The sequence below is a fragment of the Sporothrix schenckii genome (genome assembly GCF_000961545.1).
Source record: "Sporothrix schenckii 1099-18 chromosome Unknown Cont49, whole genome shotgun sequence".
Lineage (NCBI taxonomy): Eukaryota > Fungi > Ascomycota > Sordariomycetes > Ophiostomatales > Ophiostomataceae > Sporothrix > Sporothrix schenckii.
This window is the reverse complement of record NW_015971150.1, coordinates 3579881-3598094: the sequence shown is the minus strand read 5'-3', so window position 1 is coordinate 3598094 and position 18214 is coordinate 3579881. Positions and strand designations below refer to the sequence as shown.

Genomic DNA, 18214 nt, shown 5'->3' with positions numbered 1-18214 from the left:
AGCCATCGGGCAGCTTCATCCACAGCAAAACATCCCAAAACGACCCTTGTCTTTCTTCGGGGTACCAAGCAAGCCGCAAGACAGCGCAGAAATGCAACAAAACAGCAGAGAAGCTCATAGCCCTCATGCGCAATTGATTGGCTTCCCATCGGGGTCCTCCCAGCCAGTCCCGTCGGGACCCCAGCGCATCATGCAGCCAAAGGTTTTGGTGTGCAGCTTGTGTACACAGCTGTGGAGTCTCGTTGGTGGGGTGACGAGGAAGGTGCGCCCCACTGCGGCCATGGGCAACGACTCGCGATAAGAGATAAGAGCAGAGCAGACGGTCATGTGACTTTTATATGAAGGTAACGTGACAGTTCATGTGACATGATTTGACCCCGGACTCCTCTTCTCCGCAACACTCGTTTTGGCTTGTGATTCTGCATCTCTAATTTCTCCATCGCCAGTTTTGCCCACCACGATCGTGTCGATCCCCCATGAAACAACCAGCAACTGGGGCAGACATGTGTATTTAATAAAGACCAGTTCATGCGTTCGACGTCTTCACAGCCAACAACGCCGTCCTGCGGCCACGCGACCGGCGGGACGCACTGCCAGACCTGGCCCTTGTTCCGACCCAATTCTCTAGCCGCAGATAGTTTGATGAGGTTCTTTGTCGTTTCCTGGACACAATGGCACTCCACACGGAGTGCGATACAAATAGACTGGGGTTCGGCGCTGTCAGCTGCTCAAGAGAAATAATCGACGTAGGCGAAGAGGAGTTGCGAGAGGAGAAGAACTGAAGAACGCGCTAGAGCTTCTGTTTGCATGCCCCGGACGGGGTTGTGTTGTAGCGCGTTCCGCCTGTAGGTACGGGGCCCGTCCAGCGCCCGCGGCGCGGAAACGCTGCACCTGGACGCCCCCCAAATCTTCACCTCCCGCTAACAAGGACCTGTGACCAAAACTGGGGTACTTGGCCCGCCACCGTAATCGCTGCAAACGGCAAGTATTACTACGTGTTGACTGCAGAGAATACCGACCCCACAGCGTCCCCAATTAGATCAGCTGAAAGCCGAGGCAAGAGCGACTGGCTCAACTTGTTGCTGCCGAGAATGCCAACCTTTTTTTCTGGGGCCTAGCAGCAAGCACCTGAGGTCAGCCACGCTATTATTCCGCTGGCGAAAAGTGCAAGACACGCCTATCGACGCACCACGACAAAGCAAAAGCATGCCGTCTATCACCGCCACGCATCGCGTCCCCCATGGCTTCTCTTGTTGAGCGCGGCCGATTCCATTGAACCAGCGAGCGAACAGGGTACACAGGGGCGGAAAAGACGAAAGGACAAACCAGACATAACAGACACGCTCCGCTGTCTCCACTGCCTCCGCTTCTTCTTCTCTCCCTTGCTCTCTCTTCCTTGAACTCTTCATTGAGACGACGGGTTATCGCCAGCCTCCTTCTCCTTTCCCTTCTTTTCTTTCCACGGCTGAACACTAGCACGCCGTGCCTGTCTCAATGTCGTTCCGCACCACGTACTCGGCCGGCTTCAACCCGGCCTTTGGCGGCCATGGCCATGGCAACAGCAATGGAAACGGCAACGGCCACTCGCTCTCCTCGTCCATGTCCTCCCTCTCGGCGTCGATGCATGCCCGCAGCGGCTACGCAAGCCGTGGCAGCCTGGCCAGCAGCAACATCTCCAAGACGTACCGCCAGGCGTCGACGCTCTTCTTGACGCGTCGGCTGCCCGAGGCACTGACGACGCTCCTCCCCTTGATCACGCCGCCTCACTCGGACGATGACGACGCTCACAGCACGAACGGCAGCAGCAAGATGAACGGAACCAACGGCACAAACGACACAAACGGCGCCAATGGCACGCCAGCGGCCGTGGTCGAACCGGCACCAGTGGCCTCGGCGTCACGGACCACTCGGGTCAAGGTGTGGAGCCTGTACCTGACGATTCTCAACGCCATTGTCGAGCTCGAGGCCGACGAGGGCAAGGACGCCTTTGGCACACAGGACTGGCGCGCGCTCTGCACTAAGGTGCGCGACGGCGACGTCTGGGAAGAAGTTGTCCGCAACGGCTACCACGGCGCCGAAGGCGATGTTGACGCCGATGTTGTCATTAACCTGTATGTTCCTTTTACTTTTGCTCTCTATCATTACTCGATACGCACGCACGCACACACACGAGAGAAATGCCAACTAACTATCCAGGGCCACCCTTCTTCTCGCACACGCCAAGACACAGGTGCTCAACCAGAAGCGGCTCGAGAGCTACCTGTCCTTCTCCCAGTCACAAGTCTCCCCCAACCTCGACCTGTCCGGTCGCTTTGAGACGTCTCTGCAGCGGCGCTCGCTGTCGCGGCACCGCTCGCCCGCACGGCGCACGCCCGGCACCGACACGCCGCGCGATCTCAACTCGCGCGTCAAGATTCTGGAGCTGTACACGCTGCACGTGCTGCGGCGCAACGGCGAGTGGGACTATGCGCGCGAGTTCATCACGGCCAGCCCCATCCTCGACGAGGAGCGCCGCGAGGCCTTCTTGCAGGCCCTGCAGAGCCTGCAGGACGAAGAGCACGAGGCCGAGCAGCGCGAGGCCGAGGAGACGCGGCGGCAGGAAGAGCAGGTCCAGCAGGAGCTCGACGAGGCACGCCGTACCCGGGCCGCGAACGAAGCGCGCGAGCGCAGGCGAATAGAAGAGGAGCGCGCACGACGCATGAGTGGCAGCAGCGCGTACGGGGGTGGATTCGAGGGCATCGGAGGGAGCGAAGTGGAGTACTCGGGCGACGGCATGAGCTCGGCGAGCCAGCCGCGGCGGCACAAGGCACCCTCCAGCACAGCCGGCAGCACCTCGACACGGGGCGGGGGGCGGACGCGGTCGTCCAAATCGGCCAAGTCCACAGCACCTACGTCGTCGGCCCCTGCACCTGCGCCTGCGCCTGCGCCCTCAGGATCGGCCAAACCGGTCCGGGCGCCGTCGGCACCCAAGCCCAAGCCAAAGTCGGCCAAGGGCAAGAACCGTGCCGTGGCTGCACCGCCGACCCTGGGATCCCGGACGGCGATGCTCTTTGCCAACCTGCAGGGCTTCATTGAGCAGCTGAGCCGCGTGTTCCAGACCACGCCCTTGGTCCTGCTGCGGACGCTGTTCTTCATCGTGGCCCTGCTGGTTATGCTGGGCCGGCAAGGCAACCGGGAGCGCATCGCGCGTATCCTCGGCGGCGTGTGGAACAAGGTCAAGGCCACCGCCGGCATGGGCGTTAAGGTTAGTTACATCTGAAACCAAACCCAACTGGTTTTGGGAGGGAGTTTTGTTCCAGGGAGTCATTCGTTTTTACGTATCCAGCTTTCACTTTGTCTTTTTTTTATTTTTATTTTTTTAATGTGTATTTATGTCATGCCGACGAGGGGCGCTTTGTATTATATATAGCCTTTTAGCATAACAGAACAGGGCATCAAGAGAACGAGAGCATCATACACAAATCAGAAACAGGCACAACAGGAGCATGGAGAACAATTTATATCTATAAATCAAAACACCGTATGGTTGAAAGATGCGATTTCACCGTGACAACCGTATGATACATGAGGCAGATGAAACCAAGCCGCCCTTGGATCGGCCCCTCTTCTTTTCTTCGTTTCTTTTGTCCTTTCCTTCTCCATTCTGTCGTCTCCCATGTGGGTATCAAAACAACCATATGCCGCCGGCTTTTGAATCCTATACAGTCCAACGCAACAAGACACCGGATGGACGATCGTGGATTGCATAATAATGACAAACGAAAGAACCGCAGACAAAATCCAACACAATCTCACACAACATATACATAGCCCCGGCAGCCTCTTGTGCCCAAACCCGGGCCGCGCCGGGACTAGTATTGTGATCGATTTGTTTTCTTTTGGTAGAAGAGCTGTGCGCTTGTGTTAGCAGAGCACATAACCCGGGAATGCACGAGGTCCAAGGTGACCAGCGAGAGGGTTGGTGGGGGGGGGGGGGCACATACATCTGTCCTGGAACTACCGAGGTTGATGATCTTCGGGCAGCCGTCGCGGTCCTTTTCGAGGCGCGTGCACTCAAAGCAGTAAAAGGCATCCGAGATGCCCTCGCCGCCGCACACCACGCACTTGTTCATGTAGTTGCCAAAGCTGCACTCGTCGCAGATGCGCACAAGCGTCGTCGGCCGCACGTACGAGTCGCACACGGGGCATTTGCCGTCGCATTTGTCGCAGACCCGGCCGACGGCGATGCCCGGCTGCTTGCGGCACATGACGAGATCGGGGTGATGGCGCGACATTGCGGAGAGAGGTGTGGCCTTGGGGCAGGTAAGGAGCGGCCACTGGGTATCGTCGAGGCCGCTGAGGTCGTTGTCTACCGTCAGACGTCAAAGTGTCGATGTGAAGTCAAGGCTGAGGCTTGAGGTCGGACGAACCAAATTTGGCTGGCGCGGCAAAATCATGCTGCTGATCTGCCCCGGCCATAGTGGATTTCTCATCTTTTGCCACTGCAGCTTCCAGCCACTTCTGTGGCGGCTGCCGCTGAGCGCGTTCTCCTTGTAGCGCATTTCCAGCGCATTGCAACCCGACCAGGCCAGGCCTGCTGTATCGCAATTGGCCCACGCCCTGCGCCAGTCGTAGTGGGGCAGGAGCTACCCAGGCTGTCGGCAGCCTTGCATGCATATGCGCCGAGCTCCAACAGCTGCCTTTCATCTGACCAAAAACTGATCTTCATGACGACGCAATCATGAATACGACATCTACGACCTCGGGAGCCATGGCTTGAGCTGTCCATATGAATCGTACATCGATACACATAATTTCTTACTGGAAAACGCGGCCCGTCGCAAACAAAGCGTTCTAAGCAGTAGCTCCCTCAACGACCATCCAAACGACAACGTGCGACAAAGGTGACGATGTCGAGTGACACCGCCATGGCTGCTGCTCATGGCGCAGAGGCCGAGCCAGCTGCTCCTGATGCATCCGACATTGCGCCAGCCCATGCACCGTTTCAATTAGGTGATGAGGAGATGCACATCTCGCCGCATCCACCCAAAAGACCGCGAGACGATGCACGGTCGCCAAGCATGAGTCTAGACCACGACGAGCCAACGCCGAAGCGATCACGGCTGGACAATGCACGTGATGACCGGCGGTCCAGGTCGCCACTGCCGGCAAGTTCCGTGGGGGGCAAACTACATCGCGAGCGCAGCCGCAGCCGCAGCCGCAGTCGCAGCCGCAGTTACTATCAGCGAAACGCGCGGATCCCGGAGACGCGGCGCTCGCGACGAGACTCGACGCCTCCTTTCAAGCGCCGGCGCTCGTCTGGCGCCAGCAGCGGTTCAATACCTGACCCGGAGCCCCGTGATGTGCGCCGCAAGGCCGAAATATCACAAGAGGAGCGGAAGCGTGGCCAGAGGCTGTTTGGCGGCCTCTTCAGTGGACTTGGCCAGCCGACAGCTGCAAGAGCACGGCCGAGGCCGTCGTCTTTGCCGGACCGTGGACAGCTGGAGAACACGACCGGCCTACGGCAGGCCCGCCCAGAGCCGACGGACGAGGACCGCAAACGACAAGCTGAGCGTCTGGCAAAACTCGAGCGCATTCGAAAGATTGAGCAGGTCAAGTTTGACGAGAAAAAGGTGAGCAGGCGGTCCGTCCATTTGGCAGGCGCAACGGACGGGTACAGAATGCTAACAACGACAGATGCATACGGTGCATGCCAACGAGCTATTGATGGCACGGAGCTTGCGCACAAAGTCCCAGCCGCCATTGGTACGTGGCATGTTTTCCCAAACTGTCCAACGGACGACATGTTCGTCACAGTGGTAGAATCACCCAGCTGACCGCATAGTACTACCGCCCCTGGAAGCTCACGCAAAAGCAGGAGGAGACGATCGAGTCTCAAGTGCGCGCTACAAAGAGCCGCATTGCCCAGCAAAAGAAAGATTTTCAAAAGGAGAAGCAGCGTCGGCTGGCTGATTTGGACGTGCGGTACATCCCGAAAGACGGCCCTGATGAGGCGGCCAGATCTCATGCGCCTGAACCAGCCTTGGCTCAATCGGAAGGCACTGCACATGACAGCATGAACATGCCGCCTGTGCAACACCAACAGGCGCAGCAAGACCCGGATGCCATGGTTGATAAGCCAGTTCGAAGCACAGACGCTGAGGCACAGGCACCCGTCGTTCCATCCACAGAGATGTATGCTGGCCACGATCTGCGCGATGATAGAGACAAGGGCATTATGGTGGAGCACGATGAAGACACGGTGATTTACTAGCCGTCAAGTCCGCCCCACGGCTGTAAGGGGGCATACTTTGGTCGATGGACGATATGGGATGGTGCTGGGGGGTAATGGAAAGGACGTCGAACGCTTGGGACACGAGATACGGGGCGACTTGTGTACACGAACACCTGCCAGTCAACGTCGAGTACTTGAGCGTTGACAAATCTTCGTGCACTGGACATTGCAGATGGATCTCCGGGAGGCTGCCATGGATGGCTATGTCACGAGCATTTCTTATGTCTTTCTTTCTTTCTTTATTCCTCTCCTTTCTTTTCCGCAAGTGCAAAAGTATGACTTTATGACCAGAACATTACAATAATGCACACCTTTGGGTGTCTTTCCACATTGATGCATCGTGCTTCCGCTGGTTTCCGGTTATGCGCAACGCTGGTTACCGTCCCTTTGATGCTGTTTGTACAGAATAGAAGCGGCCTGCTCCGGCCGACTAGTGCGCTTGGACGTGGGGCACAAATTCCAGGGACCAACGAGGCTGCCGATAGCAACTAACAGCCCTAAAGTATGACATAACTTACAGTGTATTCAGCCGGAAAAGCACGAGTGCAGGCACCCAATAATACATCTCATGTGTGGGCAGGTGCCAATTGCAAGCCGCGCCTTGTCATGCGCTCTTTCTGTTTTGGTCTTTTGTCTCTTGTCATGCGAATAGTTTCGCCACTGCCTTATCTTTTGACAGGCCTGAGACCTGCGCCGCCCGTGCCTTCCCTCGCAGATCGACTGAGTGGGGGATATCCGCCCGGCCAGGGTACAACAGAAGGCGCCAGCCAGCAGCCAACCAGCACCTTTCCGTTCCGGGCCCGCCAGCCTGATCCCACGCTTTATCAAGCCGCACTCTCGTCTGGTCATACCTTTCGACCACACAACGCAAACCACAACACGACGACACAACACATACGGCGGTGCTGTCCGGCCGCCTCATCTCCTCAAACGCGCTCATTCCGAGTCCGCCGCTCCGACCTAACTGACTCTTCGCGTGCCTCCTTGATTCCTCCAGCAGCGCCCTGCCCTTAAAGGGAGGGCCTGGCTGCTGCTGAGGTCCTTGCTGATTGACCTGATCGTCGACGGTCTCCTCGCCACGTATCAAACCCTGCCACCCTACACATCACATACAGGGCATGCCTCGTGTCTCGATCATGGACAAGATCCGCCAAATGTTCGGTGGCAAGAAGGACGCCGGCAACGGTCCCGACTACGAGCCCGTCAGTGATGAGCGGATGCCGCTGGCCCTCGAAGACGACCGGCACAGCGGCTACGCCTCGTCGCTGACGGAGGGCGAACTCGAGGACGACGGCGGCGGTGCGGCGCCCTTTTCGTGGGTGGAGTACAGCATATTTGTGCTCATTGGCGTCGCCATGCTCTGGGCCTGGAACATGTTCATGGCCGCTGCGCCGTACTTCCAGATGCGCTTCGCTGCCGATCCGGCCATCCGTGACATGTTCCAGTCCACCATCATCTCGGTGTCGACCTGCGCCAACTTGGCCGCCATGCTCATTCTGACCAACATCCAGTACTCGGCCTCCTACCCCTTCCGCATCAACACCGCCCTGGTCATGAACGTGGTCGTCTTTGGTCTGCTGACGGCATCCACCTCCGTCTTCCTGCACGTGGCCTCCGGCGTGTATTTGCTCTTCCTGGTCGTCATGGTCGCCGGCTCTGCCTGGGCCTGCGGCCTGATTCAGAACGGTGCCTTTGCGTTCGCCGCCTCGTTTGGCCGGCCCGAGTACACCCAGGCCATCATGGCCGGCCAGGGCGTTGCTGGTGTGCTGCCGCCGCTGGCGCAGATGGTGACGGTGCTTGTGTTCCCGCCACCGCTGCCGCCGCCGCCGCCGGGCCCGGCAGCCGTCCATCTGCGGTCCGCCGAGGCCGAGGCCGGCACGTCGGCCTTTTACTACTTTTTGACGGCCGTCGTCATCTCCGTCGTGGCCCTCGTGACCTTCCAGCCACTGGCGCGGCGCCATGACCGCATCGTCGAGACGCGCATGGCCCAGGCTCTGTCTGAGAGCATGGCGTCCATCGAGGATGCCGAGCGTGCCGCACGCAAGGTCGTCGGTCTCAAGACGCTCTTTTTCAAGATGCATTGGGTGGCCCTGTCCGTTTTCATCTGCTTTGTCATCACCATGTTCTTCCCCGTCTTCACACCCAAGGTCCTGTCCGTGCGGACCGTACTCGGCGATCCGGCGACTGGTGGCGGCGCCGCCGCCTCTGTGCCGGCCATCCTGCGGCCGCCAGCCTTCATCCCGCTCGCCTTTTTCTTCTGGAACCTGGGCGACCTGCTGGGCCGCATCACCACCATGCTGCCTGTGCCCGAGGTGCTGCAGCGCCGCCCCGTCCTGCTGTTCGCCTTTGGCCTCGCGCGTCTCGTGTTCTTGCCGCTGTACTTTTTGTGCAATCTGGGCGGCCGCGGCGCGGTGGTGAACAGCGATCTGTTCTACTTGCTGCTCGTGCAGCTGCCCTTTGGTCTCAGCAGCGGCTGGCTGAGCTCGACGGCCATGATGACCGCGGGCGAGTGGGTCGAGGACGGCGAGCGCGAGGCGGCGGGCGGGTTTATGGGCCTCTGCCTTGTTGCCGGCCTGACCGTTGGCAGTTTCCTGAGCTTTACCGTCGCGAGCATATAAAGGAAGGCTGATTCATTTATTCACTTTGACGATGCATCTTGTTGCATATTTGATAGAGTCGTTGCACATATTGCATAGTCTGCCTATATTTTTTGTATATTGCATACGTTTATTTGGCTTATGTCTGTTTAGCGTTGTTACTTATTGTATTTTGGTTTTCTTTTCTGTTAGTACAGGGTCTCGTTACCGTATTGCCTCATTGGCTTGCCTCCGTACATGTACCATGATACCACGGTAGCACAACATGCGCCTACTATGTCACTAGTTCTCATCTTTGGTTATTCTCGAAATATCTGTCATATAGTGTTCGGACTTGACGCGGGCTGAATTATCAAACTTCTCGTGACACATTCCCCGTTGTACATTCATCCTGGCAGTTCAGGATGGCAGCATTGTAAATATTACTACAACGGAAAGTTACACCAGCATGGTAGAATTACACGAATTATGAAAACGATTAATGATGAGAACAAATCAGTTCACACCAGGTGAACGAAAAATGCCCCATATGCTGGTCGCAATGTCCCTCCGTACCCGGGAATCAATCCTTGCCCCGAACAAAAGCATAGCCAGTTCTATGACTCAAAATTTGCCGGCTGCGGCCGGTGTTCCCTAATAACCAGCATAATGATGCAAGATATGACAGTAAGGAAGTCTCACCCGGAGATATATTATGATACACAATGTGACAAGCAATGAGAGACAGTGAGAGAAAATGAAAAGAAAATGAAAGTGACATAAGAAAAGCTAATGAGACATGCTAGGAAAAATGTTAAAATCGTTCATGTTACAGACAGGCAAGGAAAATAAGCGAAAAAAAAAAAGACACAATCTAACCAACTGCCCAAGTGCTAATCTCGCTGGCGCTCGAGCCAGCAGCGTGTCTGCTGACGCGGCTCTTCGGTGCCGCGGTAGAAGCCGCCCGCCAGCAGGGTGCGCTCCTGAGCCTGCCACCGGGCCAGCTTGAGGCGGCCGTTTTTGCGGTCGAGGTCGCCGAGCTTGGCTGAGACCGAAACAGGCGCAGCGGACAAAGAGGCATCACCGGTCAGGCCCGTCGTGACCCGCAAAAAGCACGTACAGTCACGCAGCGTCATGGCTGTCTGCAGGCGGTCGAGAGCGTCGCCAGTCTCCAAACCCACAGCAATGGCCCCGTGCGGGTCGTATTCGGCTTGGATGGCGGCTATGCGGCGAAACAGGTCGGTCGTGCGCAGCCACTGAATGATAGCAGGCCGAGCCTTGAGCAGGGCCACAGGCGGCGTGGAGGCACTGAACGGCGTCGCAAACGGCGACGAGGGCGGAAAAGACACGGCCGAGCCGAGGTGCTTGCAGACATAGTCCCATAGCGCAGCCTCGAGCTCGGCTTCCTCTTGCGGCGTGGTCGGCGGGTCGGCGACCAAGACCATGGGACACGGCTTGATTTTGTGCGCCTTGTCCCCTTTGGTGGCCCAATCAGCGTGCCCGTTGCCTGCTCCTTTGGTTGCTCCGTTTGCCGTCGTCACCTTCCCCGGCAACCGCGGCGACGCAGCCGCCGATGCGGCAGAGAGCGCGCACGTACGGCATCGGCGCGCCCCCGCCGGGGCGCTGGGCGATTGGACCAACCACTTGGGCTTGCATTGGATGGTTGTGGTGGTCGAGCCGGAGGAGGCAGCGCGTTTGCACGCTGACGTCATGTCTTCTACAAGCAGGGCCACGTCAACATTGGCGGCCACGCCTGTGCCTACCCAGTCTGGGCGACGACGGTGGCTGCGGTCCAGGTCCCGCAGCAAGCCATCGAGGACGGCGTGCACGCCAGTCGAAACGATGCCCTGAACAAGATGTTGGCCAACCAGCCACTCGGCACCGAGCAGAGGGCGCAAGACAGAAGAATAGAAGACGTGGTGCTCGAGGCATGTGGTGGGGCTGACGCCCGGGCCAGCCTTGGGAATGCGGAGGAGGTGCGTTGACAGGGGCCCTGCATGTGCCATCTTGGGGTTGGCATCCTTTACTGGCTTGACAGCCTTGACAGACTGCGTATCTCGCGCATCCGCTGCATCCTGTGCATCTGGTGTGCAGTCGCTGCCATCATCGACGTCATTGGCTGGGACAACGCAAAACACGGCATTGGCCGATCCCTCGCCGACAAAAGTGCACGTCACGGCAGACGGTATGCAGGTGATCATCGGTGGGGTTGGCAGCCGGTGCAGCGGAGCCTGTGTCCGCGATTGTGTGTGCGATATTGGCGGCAGCGATGCGACGTCAGCTGCGGCCGAGGCGGAGGAAGCATAGTAGCGGCCATTGAGCGTGTCGTCGGCTGCCGCGTCCGCTTCGGCGGCCATAGGAGGGGGTGGAGGCGGAGGGAAGACTGTGGGGTGGCGAAAGGGAAGACGAGATTCCGAGCCTACGATGGAGAGAGACGGCGAAGTAAGGGGGCGAGAAAAGGAGTACGGGGGAAGGAAAAAAAATAAAGAGAAAACGAGAGAAAAGAGAAAAGAGAAGATTTACAGACAAACGAAGACAAGGCTGCCAAGGAACTAACTAATGAGTGTGGAGAGGAGGGGAATGTAAGGATGACGAACATACAAAAAAGAAGCTAACAGAGATGTGCGACGATATCCGCCCTTTAAAGAGGAGATCGCCAGGGTTGGGATCTGGAGAGAAGAAGAGAAATTGAGGCTTGAATTTCGAAAAGGGGGCAAAGAGAAACTCTTATTATTCTGTACGTTGCTCACAGGCAGGCACGAGTTGGCAGCGAGGTCGGCAGTAGAGGCAGGCGCAATCGTGAGCCATCGAGGACAGGGAAGGCGCGGACGAGGCGACGACAATTCGGGCGACAATTCGGGCCCAGTACGGAGGACGTGAGAGCTTGTCGCGGCTAGCGCAATAAAGCGAGCAAAAGAGAAAGAGGCGAACGACATGAACAGAGGCGGTTTCCGTTTTGGGAAGTACCACGTTGAGACACACAAAACCACTTGGCCCGACTATTGGCCGGTAATGTCCCGACGCCTGTTTCGTTTGCTCTCTTATGCCCATTTTCGGGACGAATGTCTCGTACTTTTGTCCCGATGTCTTCGACTCGGGCCTCTTCGACGACTTTAGGCGATTCTGGCGACACAGTGGTCCGTTGATGCCTGCAGCCTGCCAAGGCAGTCCGAGAGACTTGGGCGGTGTGCCTTCCTTACAATATCATCTCTCATCTCTCACGTCTCGCGCCTTCCTGTGGTATATGATAGTGTATAACGTGTGTTTTTTTTTGTATACGGGTGACCAAAAGGGGCAAAGCGAGGAAGGAAGCAGGCGGAGGCAGGCAGGGCGAAGGAAGAGGCGGGCTAGGATAATGGAATGACGAAAGAGCGACGGGTAGCTGCGTCTTACGCGCCGAAGGCGCAACCAAACTGTGGTCCGGGCGGAGGCAACGGGCAAGAAAGACGCAGTACAGGAGACATTATACAAATATGCGAGAGACGTGAGTTACTATGACGGAGGGAAAGAGAGACCCAACGGCGACCCAACTTCAACCCACGGCGAACCGCCGATTAATCTGGCCGCAGGTGCAAAAGGGAAAGCAGGTGCAATACAAGCTGCATGACAATAATTATACGCGCGGAAAGAGCAACAGACAGAGGGGGATAGGAGGAAGGAACGAAGAGAACAAGAAAACGAAGCAGAGGAAAGAACGACGACGTCAGAACGAGGACATCAAGCGAGGCAGCTTCCTGTGCCTGAATGCAGCTTGACAGATGCGGCATCGCCACCTGATAAATATAGCGACGGCGTCTCCAGGACAAGAGGGTGCCTTGGTGCGTCTGGCCACATACGGCTGCAGGCCAGGGCCAGCTCGCCATGCAGGGCCATCTCGTCATCGCACAGCCTGCCCACCCTGCCGTCTTCGTCCGCTGGCTTCCTACTCGCTGCAGCCTCGGCAACACCTGCAGGTCCAGGTCCTGGAGACAATATGCACGATCCAGGCTGGCGAATCGCAGGAGAGCAAGTGAGCAGCCTCCAGACAGCCTGACTTGACCTGTGTGCACGAGTGCGACGGCAGGGCGACCTGGCATCCGTGGGTGGCATCACAGGACAAGTCTCTGGCTCAAAACTGTGGCTTGCCGCCGGTCGTTGTGTGCCGCTTTGTTGGTGTTTCGTCATTTAACCATTTTCTTTTCTCGTTCTGATTTTTTCTGTCCCTTTTGTTTTATTGTTTGTTTTGTTCCACTCGCTGCTACCTGTCTTCACATCCCGCTTGCTCGCTGCAGCCGGTCCGGTCCGTGGAGAGACGCTGCTGCATCGCAGATGCGCCCTCTTCCGTCAATTAATGATTGGCCGTGCACCGGTCTTGTCCCTTTTTTTGCTGTCGAATTCCATCATCGCCTCTTTGTTTTGTCTCTGCCGGCGCTTCGCCTGCAGAGTCAGTGACGGTGCATGTTTACTGTTTCTTCTCCATGCCCCTCCATCGATACTCCTCTGCCCCTCCAGCCTGCATGTTATATTCCTTGTCTGTTCCTCGTCCCTCGCCCCTTGTCTTCCTATTTCGCCCTCGGCCTGCAGCCAACATTCGGGTATGTCCAGCCCCCCAGTCGTCCTGGCTGCCCCGCAGGCCCGCAGCCCGAAAAGGCGGTGTCTGTCTCGTCGTCCGCGTCTCGCCCTACGTCCAGCCCTGACGCCGTCACCGCCTATTTCTCCCTGCATACGCTCCGGCCTCGACTTCATCTCGCCCTTATTTGCATGTTTCACTTTCACAGCATTACTTCTTCCCTTGTCTTTTATTGTGTTCTTCCTCGTTGATTGCTTGATTCTTGTGTCCTTTGTTCGGGATCAGCTGATGCTGTCACGGGCCTTATAACAAGTCACACTATAGCCACACCGCACCCTTCAAGAACACAAAAACAGCATCATCTGCCAGAATGTGCAAGCTTGACCGGTAACAGGCCATTGCCAACCTTGTTCACCAGATACGCCCGTATTTCGGCATGAGGTTTGCCTTTTGTTAGCCTACCACACACGCCCCAAGCCTTGTGTCTCTCACTTGACCTCTACGCTGTCACGTTGGTCGCCTTTATCTTTGTCGTCTTCAGCTTTTGCTCGTGTCCTCGCTTGTGGCGCCTCTGGGTTTCTCTCCGCTTCCATCTTCTGCATGCACCCTGCGGCGCGGACGTCCAGTCGCCCCACTGCGGCGTACTTGGTATTGGCTACGGTATCCCCTGATGCATTGTCTGCTTGGCTGTTCCTTTTTTTGTTGTTATGTTGCTTTTGCAGAGACCCATCGTTTTCATGCATGCGCTTGTTGTCTGTAGGCCACCTGCATGTCGTACGTTCAATTAGCTTGTTAGCTCTGGCTGGGCCTGTCCCGTAACGAAACGGCCTTGGTTCCCTTGGGTCCGTCCGTGCCTTGGCCGAGGTGACGATCAATATCAAGGCATCCGGGCATGAGAGAAATTCGAGGCGGTGAGAGGTCACGTGCCGGCCAATGTCAGGCTCGCTTTACAGTACGAAAGGCGCTGTGGGCGGCGATGTGGAGGGCGGGGAAGGCGTGGAATTTTTCGGGACGGTCGCTATTTGGGTGGCGGACAGCGACCATTTTGGGTGAGCAAATCACTCAAAACCAGCAGGAAGAAAACAAGGTGAAAATTTTTGGGGGCATCTGCCCGCCAGGAAACCACAAAAAAACAACAGACCACCTAAAAGACGCGTCGTCATTGGGCGAACCAAAGCTCCATCCTTGTCTTGTCCACTTGAAAGCTTTTCGTTCTTGCCATTTTGGGCCGCCCAGTTTGCCTGCATTACCCGTCAACGCCCGCCAATTCGCTCACGCCATCGTCGCTCTTTCCTCGTCGTGCGCTGTGGACGTCCTTGCCTCTACGGCTCCTTTTTTCGTCTTTTTTTCTGCTCTTTCCGCATCTCCGGCACTCTCCGCCTCTATCTTTTGTGCTCCACCACCCAAACTCGTTTTGCAGACCGCTTTGGCGGAGTGGCTCACTGATAGACAGACCCTTGCTCTGTTCCTCTTTTGCTCCCCTTGCTGTTTTTTTCTAATGCCGGGGTTGCTCTTGCCTGTCTAGCCTGTTGCTTTCTGGGCTTTCCTGTTTCCGTTCGATTTTTCGGTCTCGCTCGGTCTCTCCTTCCCTTCTGATTTCTTGCAACCTGCACTTGCACAGTCGCACTTTCCTCTCCTCACAAGCTTGTCGTGTTTCTCGTGATACCTTCCACTCGTTCTGTCTTGTCTTCTTTCTGCAACTCCTTTCTCGCACTCCCCCAATTCGCCATCTCCGAGCAAACACGATTTCGGGGCCAGCTTCAACGCTGTTTTCCACCACAACTTCTCCCCACCGCTTCAACACCTCCGTCGCCTGATAGCACCCCACCGACACCCTCGTCTTGTCCTCGTGCCCTACGGCTTCGCAGCGTCATCTGCGCCCACCTCGACTGACTCGACAAATCGCAACTCGACAACTCGATAACTCGACAACTCGATAACTCGACAACTCGACGACAATAGTGACAACTTTGCCAGTGACGAGCGTCGGTTATCTCGACAGCAACGTCAGCTACAATACCGACGTCGACCATACAGACTCGTTTCCCGCGTCGCCACCGCCCACGTCCCACGATGAGAGTGACGGTGACCTCACTTGACAACTAGAGACAAGGGACAACTCACGAGCTTCCGTGGAGAGGACGAGGCGTGTCTCTGGCGACTCTTGACCCGTCGCCATGGCGTTCAACTTCAACTGGTCGCCCCTCGCGGCCGACGCCAGCTTCTACCAGCGCGCCCGCGAGATGCTGACGACGGCCCTCAACAAGTCGCCCAAGCCGCCGATTATCGTCGACGACATTATTGTCACCGAATTCAACCTGGGCTCCGTCCCGCCAGATCTGGAAATCCTTGAGATTGGCGATATTGCCGCCGACCGCTTCCGGGGCATCTTCAAGATGTGCTACGCGGGCGACGCTTTCTTGACCCTCAAAACACGCGTCCAGGTGAGTTGCACTGCGGTTTCTTGGCCCTTTTTTTCGTCTTGTCCTTGCGTTCTCTTGTCACTTCCACCTTTCCCCTGCCTCGTGTTCCCTGTTGGTTGCAGTTTGGAAGTGGGCCCTCACGGCGGGGACGATCACTGCTGTGTGATGAGGTCCGTTTCCTTGTCCTCTTTTTCGTTTACAGTGGCTGCATGCGCACGCCTTTGCCGGCAACGACCTGGCTGGTGGCTGTTGTGCTTGACGGACAGGACATTGCATGCTGCGTGGTCACGATCTCGGGCCATGTTTACAGCTGCATTCGCTTGACTTTTGCGTTTCCTTGTTTCAATTTGCCTTGTTTCCATTTTGCCGCTTCCTACATTCCAGAAGCTCCATGCTCTCCAGCTGTGCCTCCAGGATACCCGGGACTTGTTTGTTGTCGCATGAACCTCGCAATTTGCAAGGCGACAGGGATTCGCGCTACAAAATCGGGGACAAACGGAAAACGAGAAACGAGAACCCAAATGTTTTGGCGTCACCAACCACTTTGTTTTCTTATCTGGCTGCTTTTATTGCTCATTTGCTTTTTCCTCATTTCCCCTTCACGCGTCTTTTTCCACCTTTTGTTTTTTTGTCAATTTCTCACACCGTCTTTACGCCGACCCGTGAATTTGCGTCATCACCTCTGCCGCCCTATAGCAGCAGGTTGCTAATACAGATTTCAATTCTGATAGGCCAATCCACTCAACACCTACCTCTCCTCGAAACCGTCCTTCACATCACCAGATCCCCTCGCCGCCGCGTCCGGCCTCACCATCCCACTCCAAATCACCCTGTCCGAAATCAAACTCTCCGCTTTTATTATTGTAGTTTTCTCTAAACAAAAGGGTCTCACATTGGTCTTCCGCAATGACCCCCTTGAGTCTCTCAAGGTCTCTTCGACCTTTGACTCCATCCAGTTCGTTAGGGACTACCTGCAACGGACAATCGAGGGCAAACTGCGGGACCTGATGATGGACGAGCTTCCCGCCATCATCCACCGCCTATCGCTGCAGCTCTGGTCCCCCGACCAGGTACCAAAGGACGATGATGCCACTGCCAACGCCGAGGACGACGATGGCGAGATGCGCGTGAACCCCCTGGCCGATGCACCCTCAGATGCCGTCGACATCAACGGCAACCTCGTCGACGCTGGCGAGATCCCGTCCCTCTCCACCACTGGCAGCCCCGAGTCTCAGTCCCTGTTCTCCCAGAAGAACTTGCTACGCCTCGCCGCCCTCACCGACTCACACCGCACATTGTCCTTGTTCACGCCGGGCATTCGAGAAGTCGTCTTCCGCGCATGGGCTGGCCCCTCGGACCGCCAAGACACGCCCACCGGCGGCAACAACAGCCCACCCTTTGCCACGCCGTCACTGTCGCGCGGCAACTCGTTCACTGCAGCCGCCACGAACACGACTGCATCGACAACCACGTATACCTTCTCCGATACCGGTAGCCAGGTCCACGGCCACCTGCCATCACGGCCATCGATGGTCAACCTTAGCTCTGCAACAACCGGCCTTTCTCTCGGCTCCAACAGCCAGAGGCATGCCAAGTCGTACGGCAACGGACGCCGAAAGAAGACGCGCGTCGTGAACCTGCGCAAGAGCAGCAGCGGCAGCAGCACCAAGGATATCATTGCAGGCAGCGCACCTGTCAGTGAAGCCGGTGACACCGCTTCGGATAGCGTGTCTGTCCAGGGCCCGCTGTCGGAGCCGATTATGCCTACTTCCATCCCCGAAGAAGACGAGACCCAGGACATGCTCCAGACGCCGCCACGACCTCTCTCACCGCAAGAGCCACTGAGCAACATCGGCGCAGCACTTGCCGCTGCCAGTATTACCCCTGGAGTCCACTTCCAGGAGACCACAGAGAAGAATGCAGCCGAGAGCGCACTCCCAGCGTCTCGGCCGCAGCAGACGCGCCGGGAAGTAAACCGCGCCGGTGTTCCTACCGCACCGATCGGGGGTATTTTTGAGCCGAGAACAGCCGGACCCTTCTCTCCGTCCAAAGAATCCGCGCCTGCAGTGTCCTCGCCCTTGGCAGGGACTCCTATGACACCGCAATCCGCGGCATTTCAGGACTCGTCGCCAGTCATGGAAAAGGACTGGATCATGAAGATGGCAAGCGAAATTGCTCGCCGCGTCTACGACGAGAACCGAAAAAACCCCGTCTTCTGGGACGACCGGGACGACGCCCCTCCACCAGCATATGAGGCCACAAGATAGTTTTCATTTTTGTTTTAACTTTGACACTGCACCCCGTGGGCCTCCATTTTCCCACTCTTCATCCTTCATCTGCGTATATTTCCCCCATTCACCTCATTTTCTCTTTCCAGCCTTCCGTACCGCTT

At 57.0% G+C, this 18214-nt stretch overlaps 8 protein-coding genes across 8 annotated transcripts; 4 read left to right on the top strand and 4 right to left on the bottom strand.

Annotated features, from left to right (window-relative positions):
- Nucleotides 1-1494: 1494 nt before the first annotated feature.
- Nucleotides 1495-3259, top strand: SPSK_05145 (peroxin 26; the record flags this gene model as incomplete). The annotated part of the gene is made up of 2 exons (XM_016731895.1): nt 1495-2111; nt 2197-3259. 2 exons carry the CDS (start codon nt 1495-1497, stop codon nt 3257-3259), a joined length of 1680 nt encoding a protein of 559 aa, XP_016583680.1.
- Nucleotides 3260-3851: 592 nt separating this feature from the next.
- On the bottom strand, nt 3852-4656 carry SPSK_05523 (U2 snRNP complex subunit RDS3; the record flags this gene model as incomplete). Its single annotated transcript, XM_016732267.1, has 2 exons — nt 3852-4348; nt 4410-4656. 2 exons carry the CDS (start codon nt 4654-4656, stop codon nt 3852-3854), a joined length of 744 nt encoding a protein of 247 aa, XP_016583679.1.
- Nucleotides 4657-4889: 233 nt separating this feature from the next.
- Nucleotides 4890-6253, top strand: SPSK_05291 (uncharacterized protein; the record flags this gene model as incomplete). Its single annotated transcript, XM_016732041.1, has 3 exons — nt 4890-5612; nt 5677-5745; nt 5825-6253. 3 exons carry the CDS (start codon nt 4890-4892, stop codon nt 6251-6253), a joined length of 1221 nt encoding a protein of 406 aa, XP_016583678.1.
- Nucleotides 6254-7410: 1157 nt separating this feature from the next.
- SPSK_05252 (solute carrier family 29 (equilibrative nucleoside transporter), member 1/2/3) lies at nt 7411-8892 on the top strand (the record flags this gene model as incomplete). The annotated part of the gene is made up of 1 exon (XM_016732002.1): nt 7411-8892. One exon carries the CDS (start codon nt 7411-7413, stop codon nt 8890-8892), a length of 1482 nt encoding a protein of 493 aa, XP_016583677.1.
- An 851-nt stretch (nt 8893-9743) lies between these two features.
- SPSK_10631 (uncharacterized protein) lies at nt 9744-11207 on the bottom strand (the record flags this gene model as incomplete). The annotated part of the gene is made up of 1 exon (XM_016736965.1): nt 9744-11207. One exon carries the CDS (start codon nt 11205-11207, stop codon nt 9744-9746), a length of 1464 nt encoding a protein of 487 aa, XP_016583676.1.
- A 1360-nt stretch (nt 11208-12567) lies between these two features.
- On the bottom strand, nt 12568-12939 carry SPSK_05692 (uncharacterized protein; the record flags this gene model as incomplete). The annotated part of the gene is made up of 1 exon (XM_016732433.1): nt 12568-12939. One exon carries the CDS (start codon nt 12937-12939, stop codon nt 12568-12570), a length of 372 nt encoding a protein of 123 aa, XP_016583675.1.
- Nucleotides 12940-13887: 948 nt separating this feature from the next.
- Nucleotides 13888-14293, bottom strand: SPSK_05671 (uncharacterized protein; the record flags this gene model as incomplete). Its single annotated transcript, XM_016732412.1, has 2 exons — nt 13888-14164; nt 14220-14293. 2 exons carry the CDS (start codon nt 14291-14293, stop codon nt 13888-13890), a joined length of 351 nt encoding a protein of 116 aa, XP_016583674.1.
- A 1283-nt stretch (nt 14294-15576) lies between these two features.
- SPSK_04970 (distribution and morphology protein 34) lies at nt 15577-18089 on the top strand (the record flags this gene model as incomplete). The annotated part of the gene is made up of 2 exons (XM_016731728.1): nt 15577-15843; nt 16554-18089. The coding sequence occupies 2 exons, from the start codon at nt 15577-15579 to the stop codon at nt 18087-18089; spliced, it is 1803 nt and encodes a 600-aa protein (XP_016583673.1).
- Between the last annotated feature and the right edge of the window lie 125 nt (nt 18090-18214).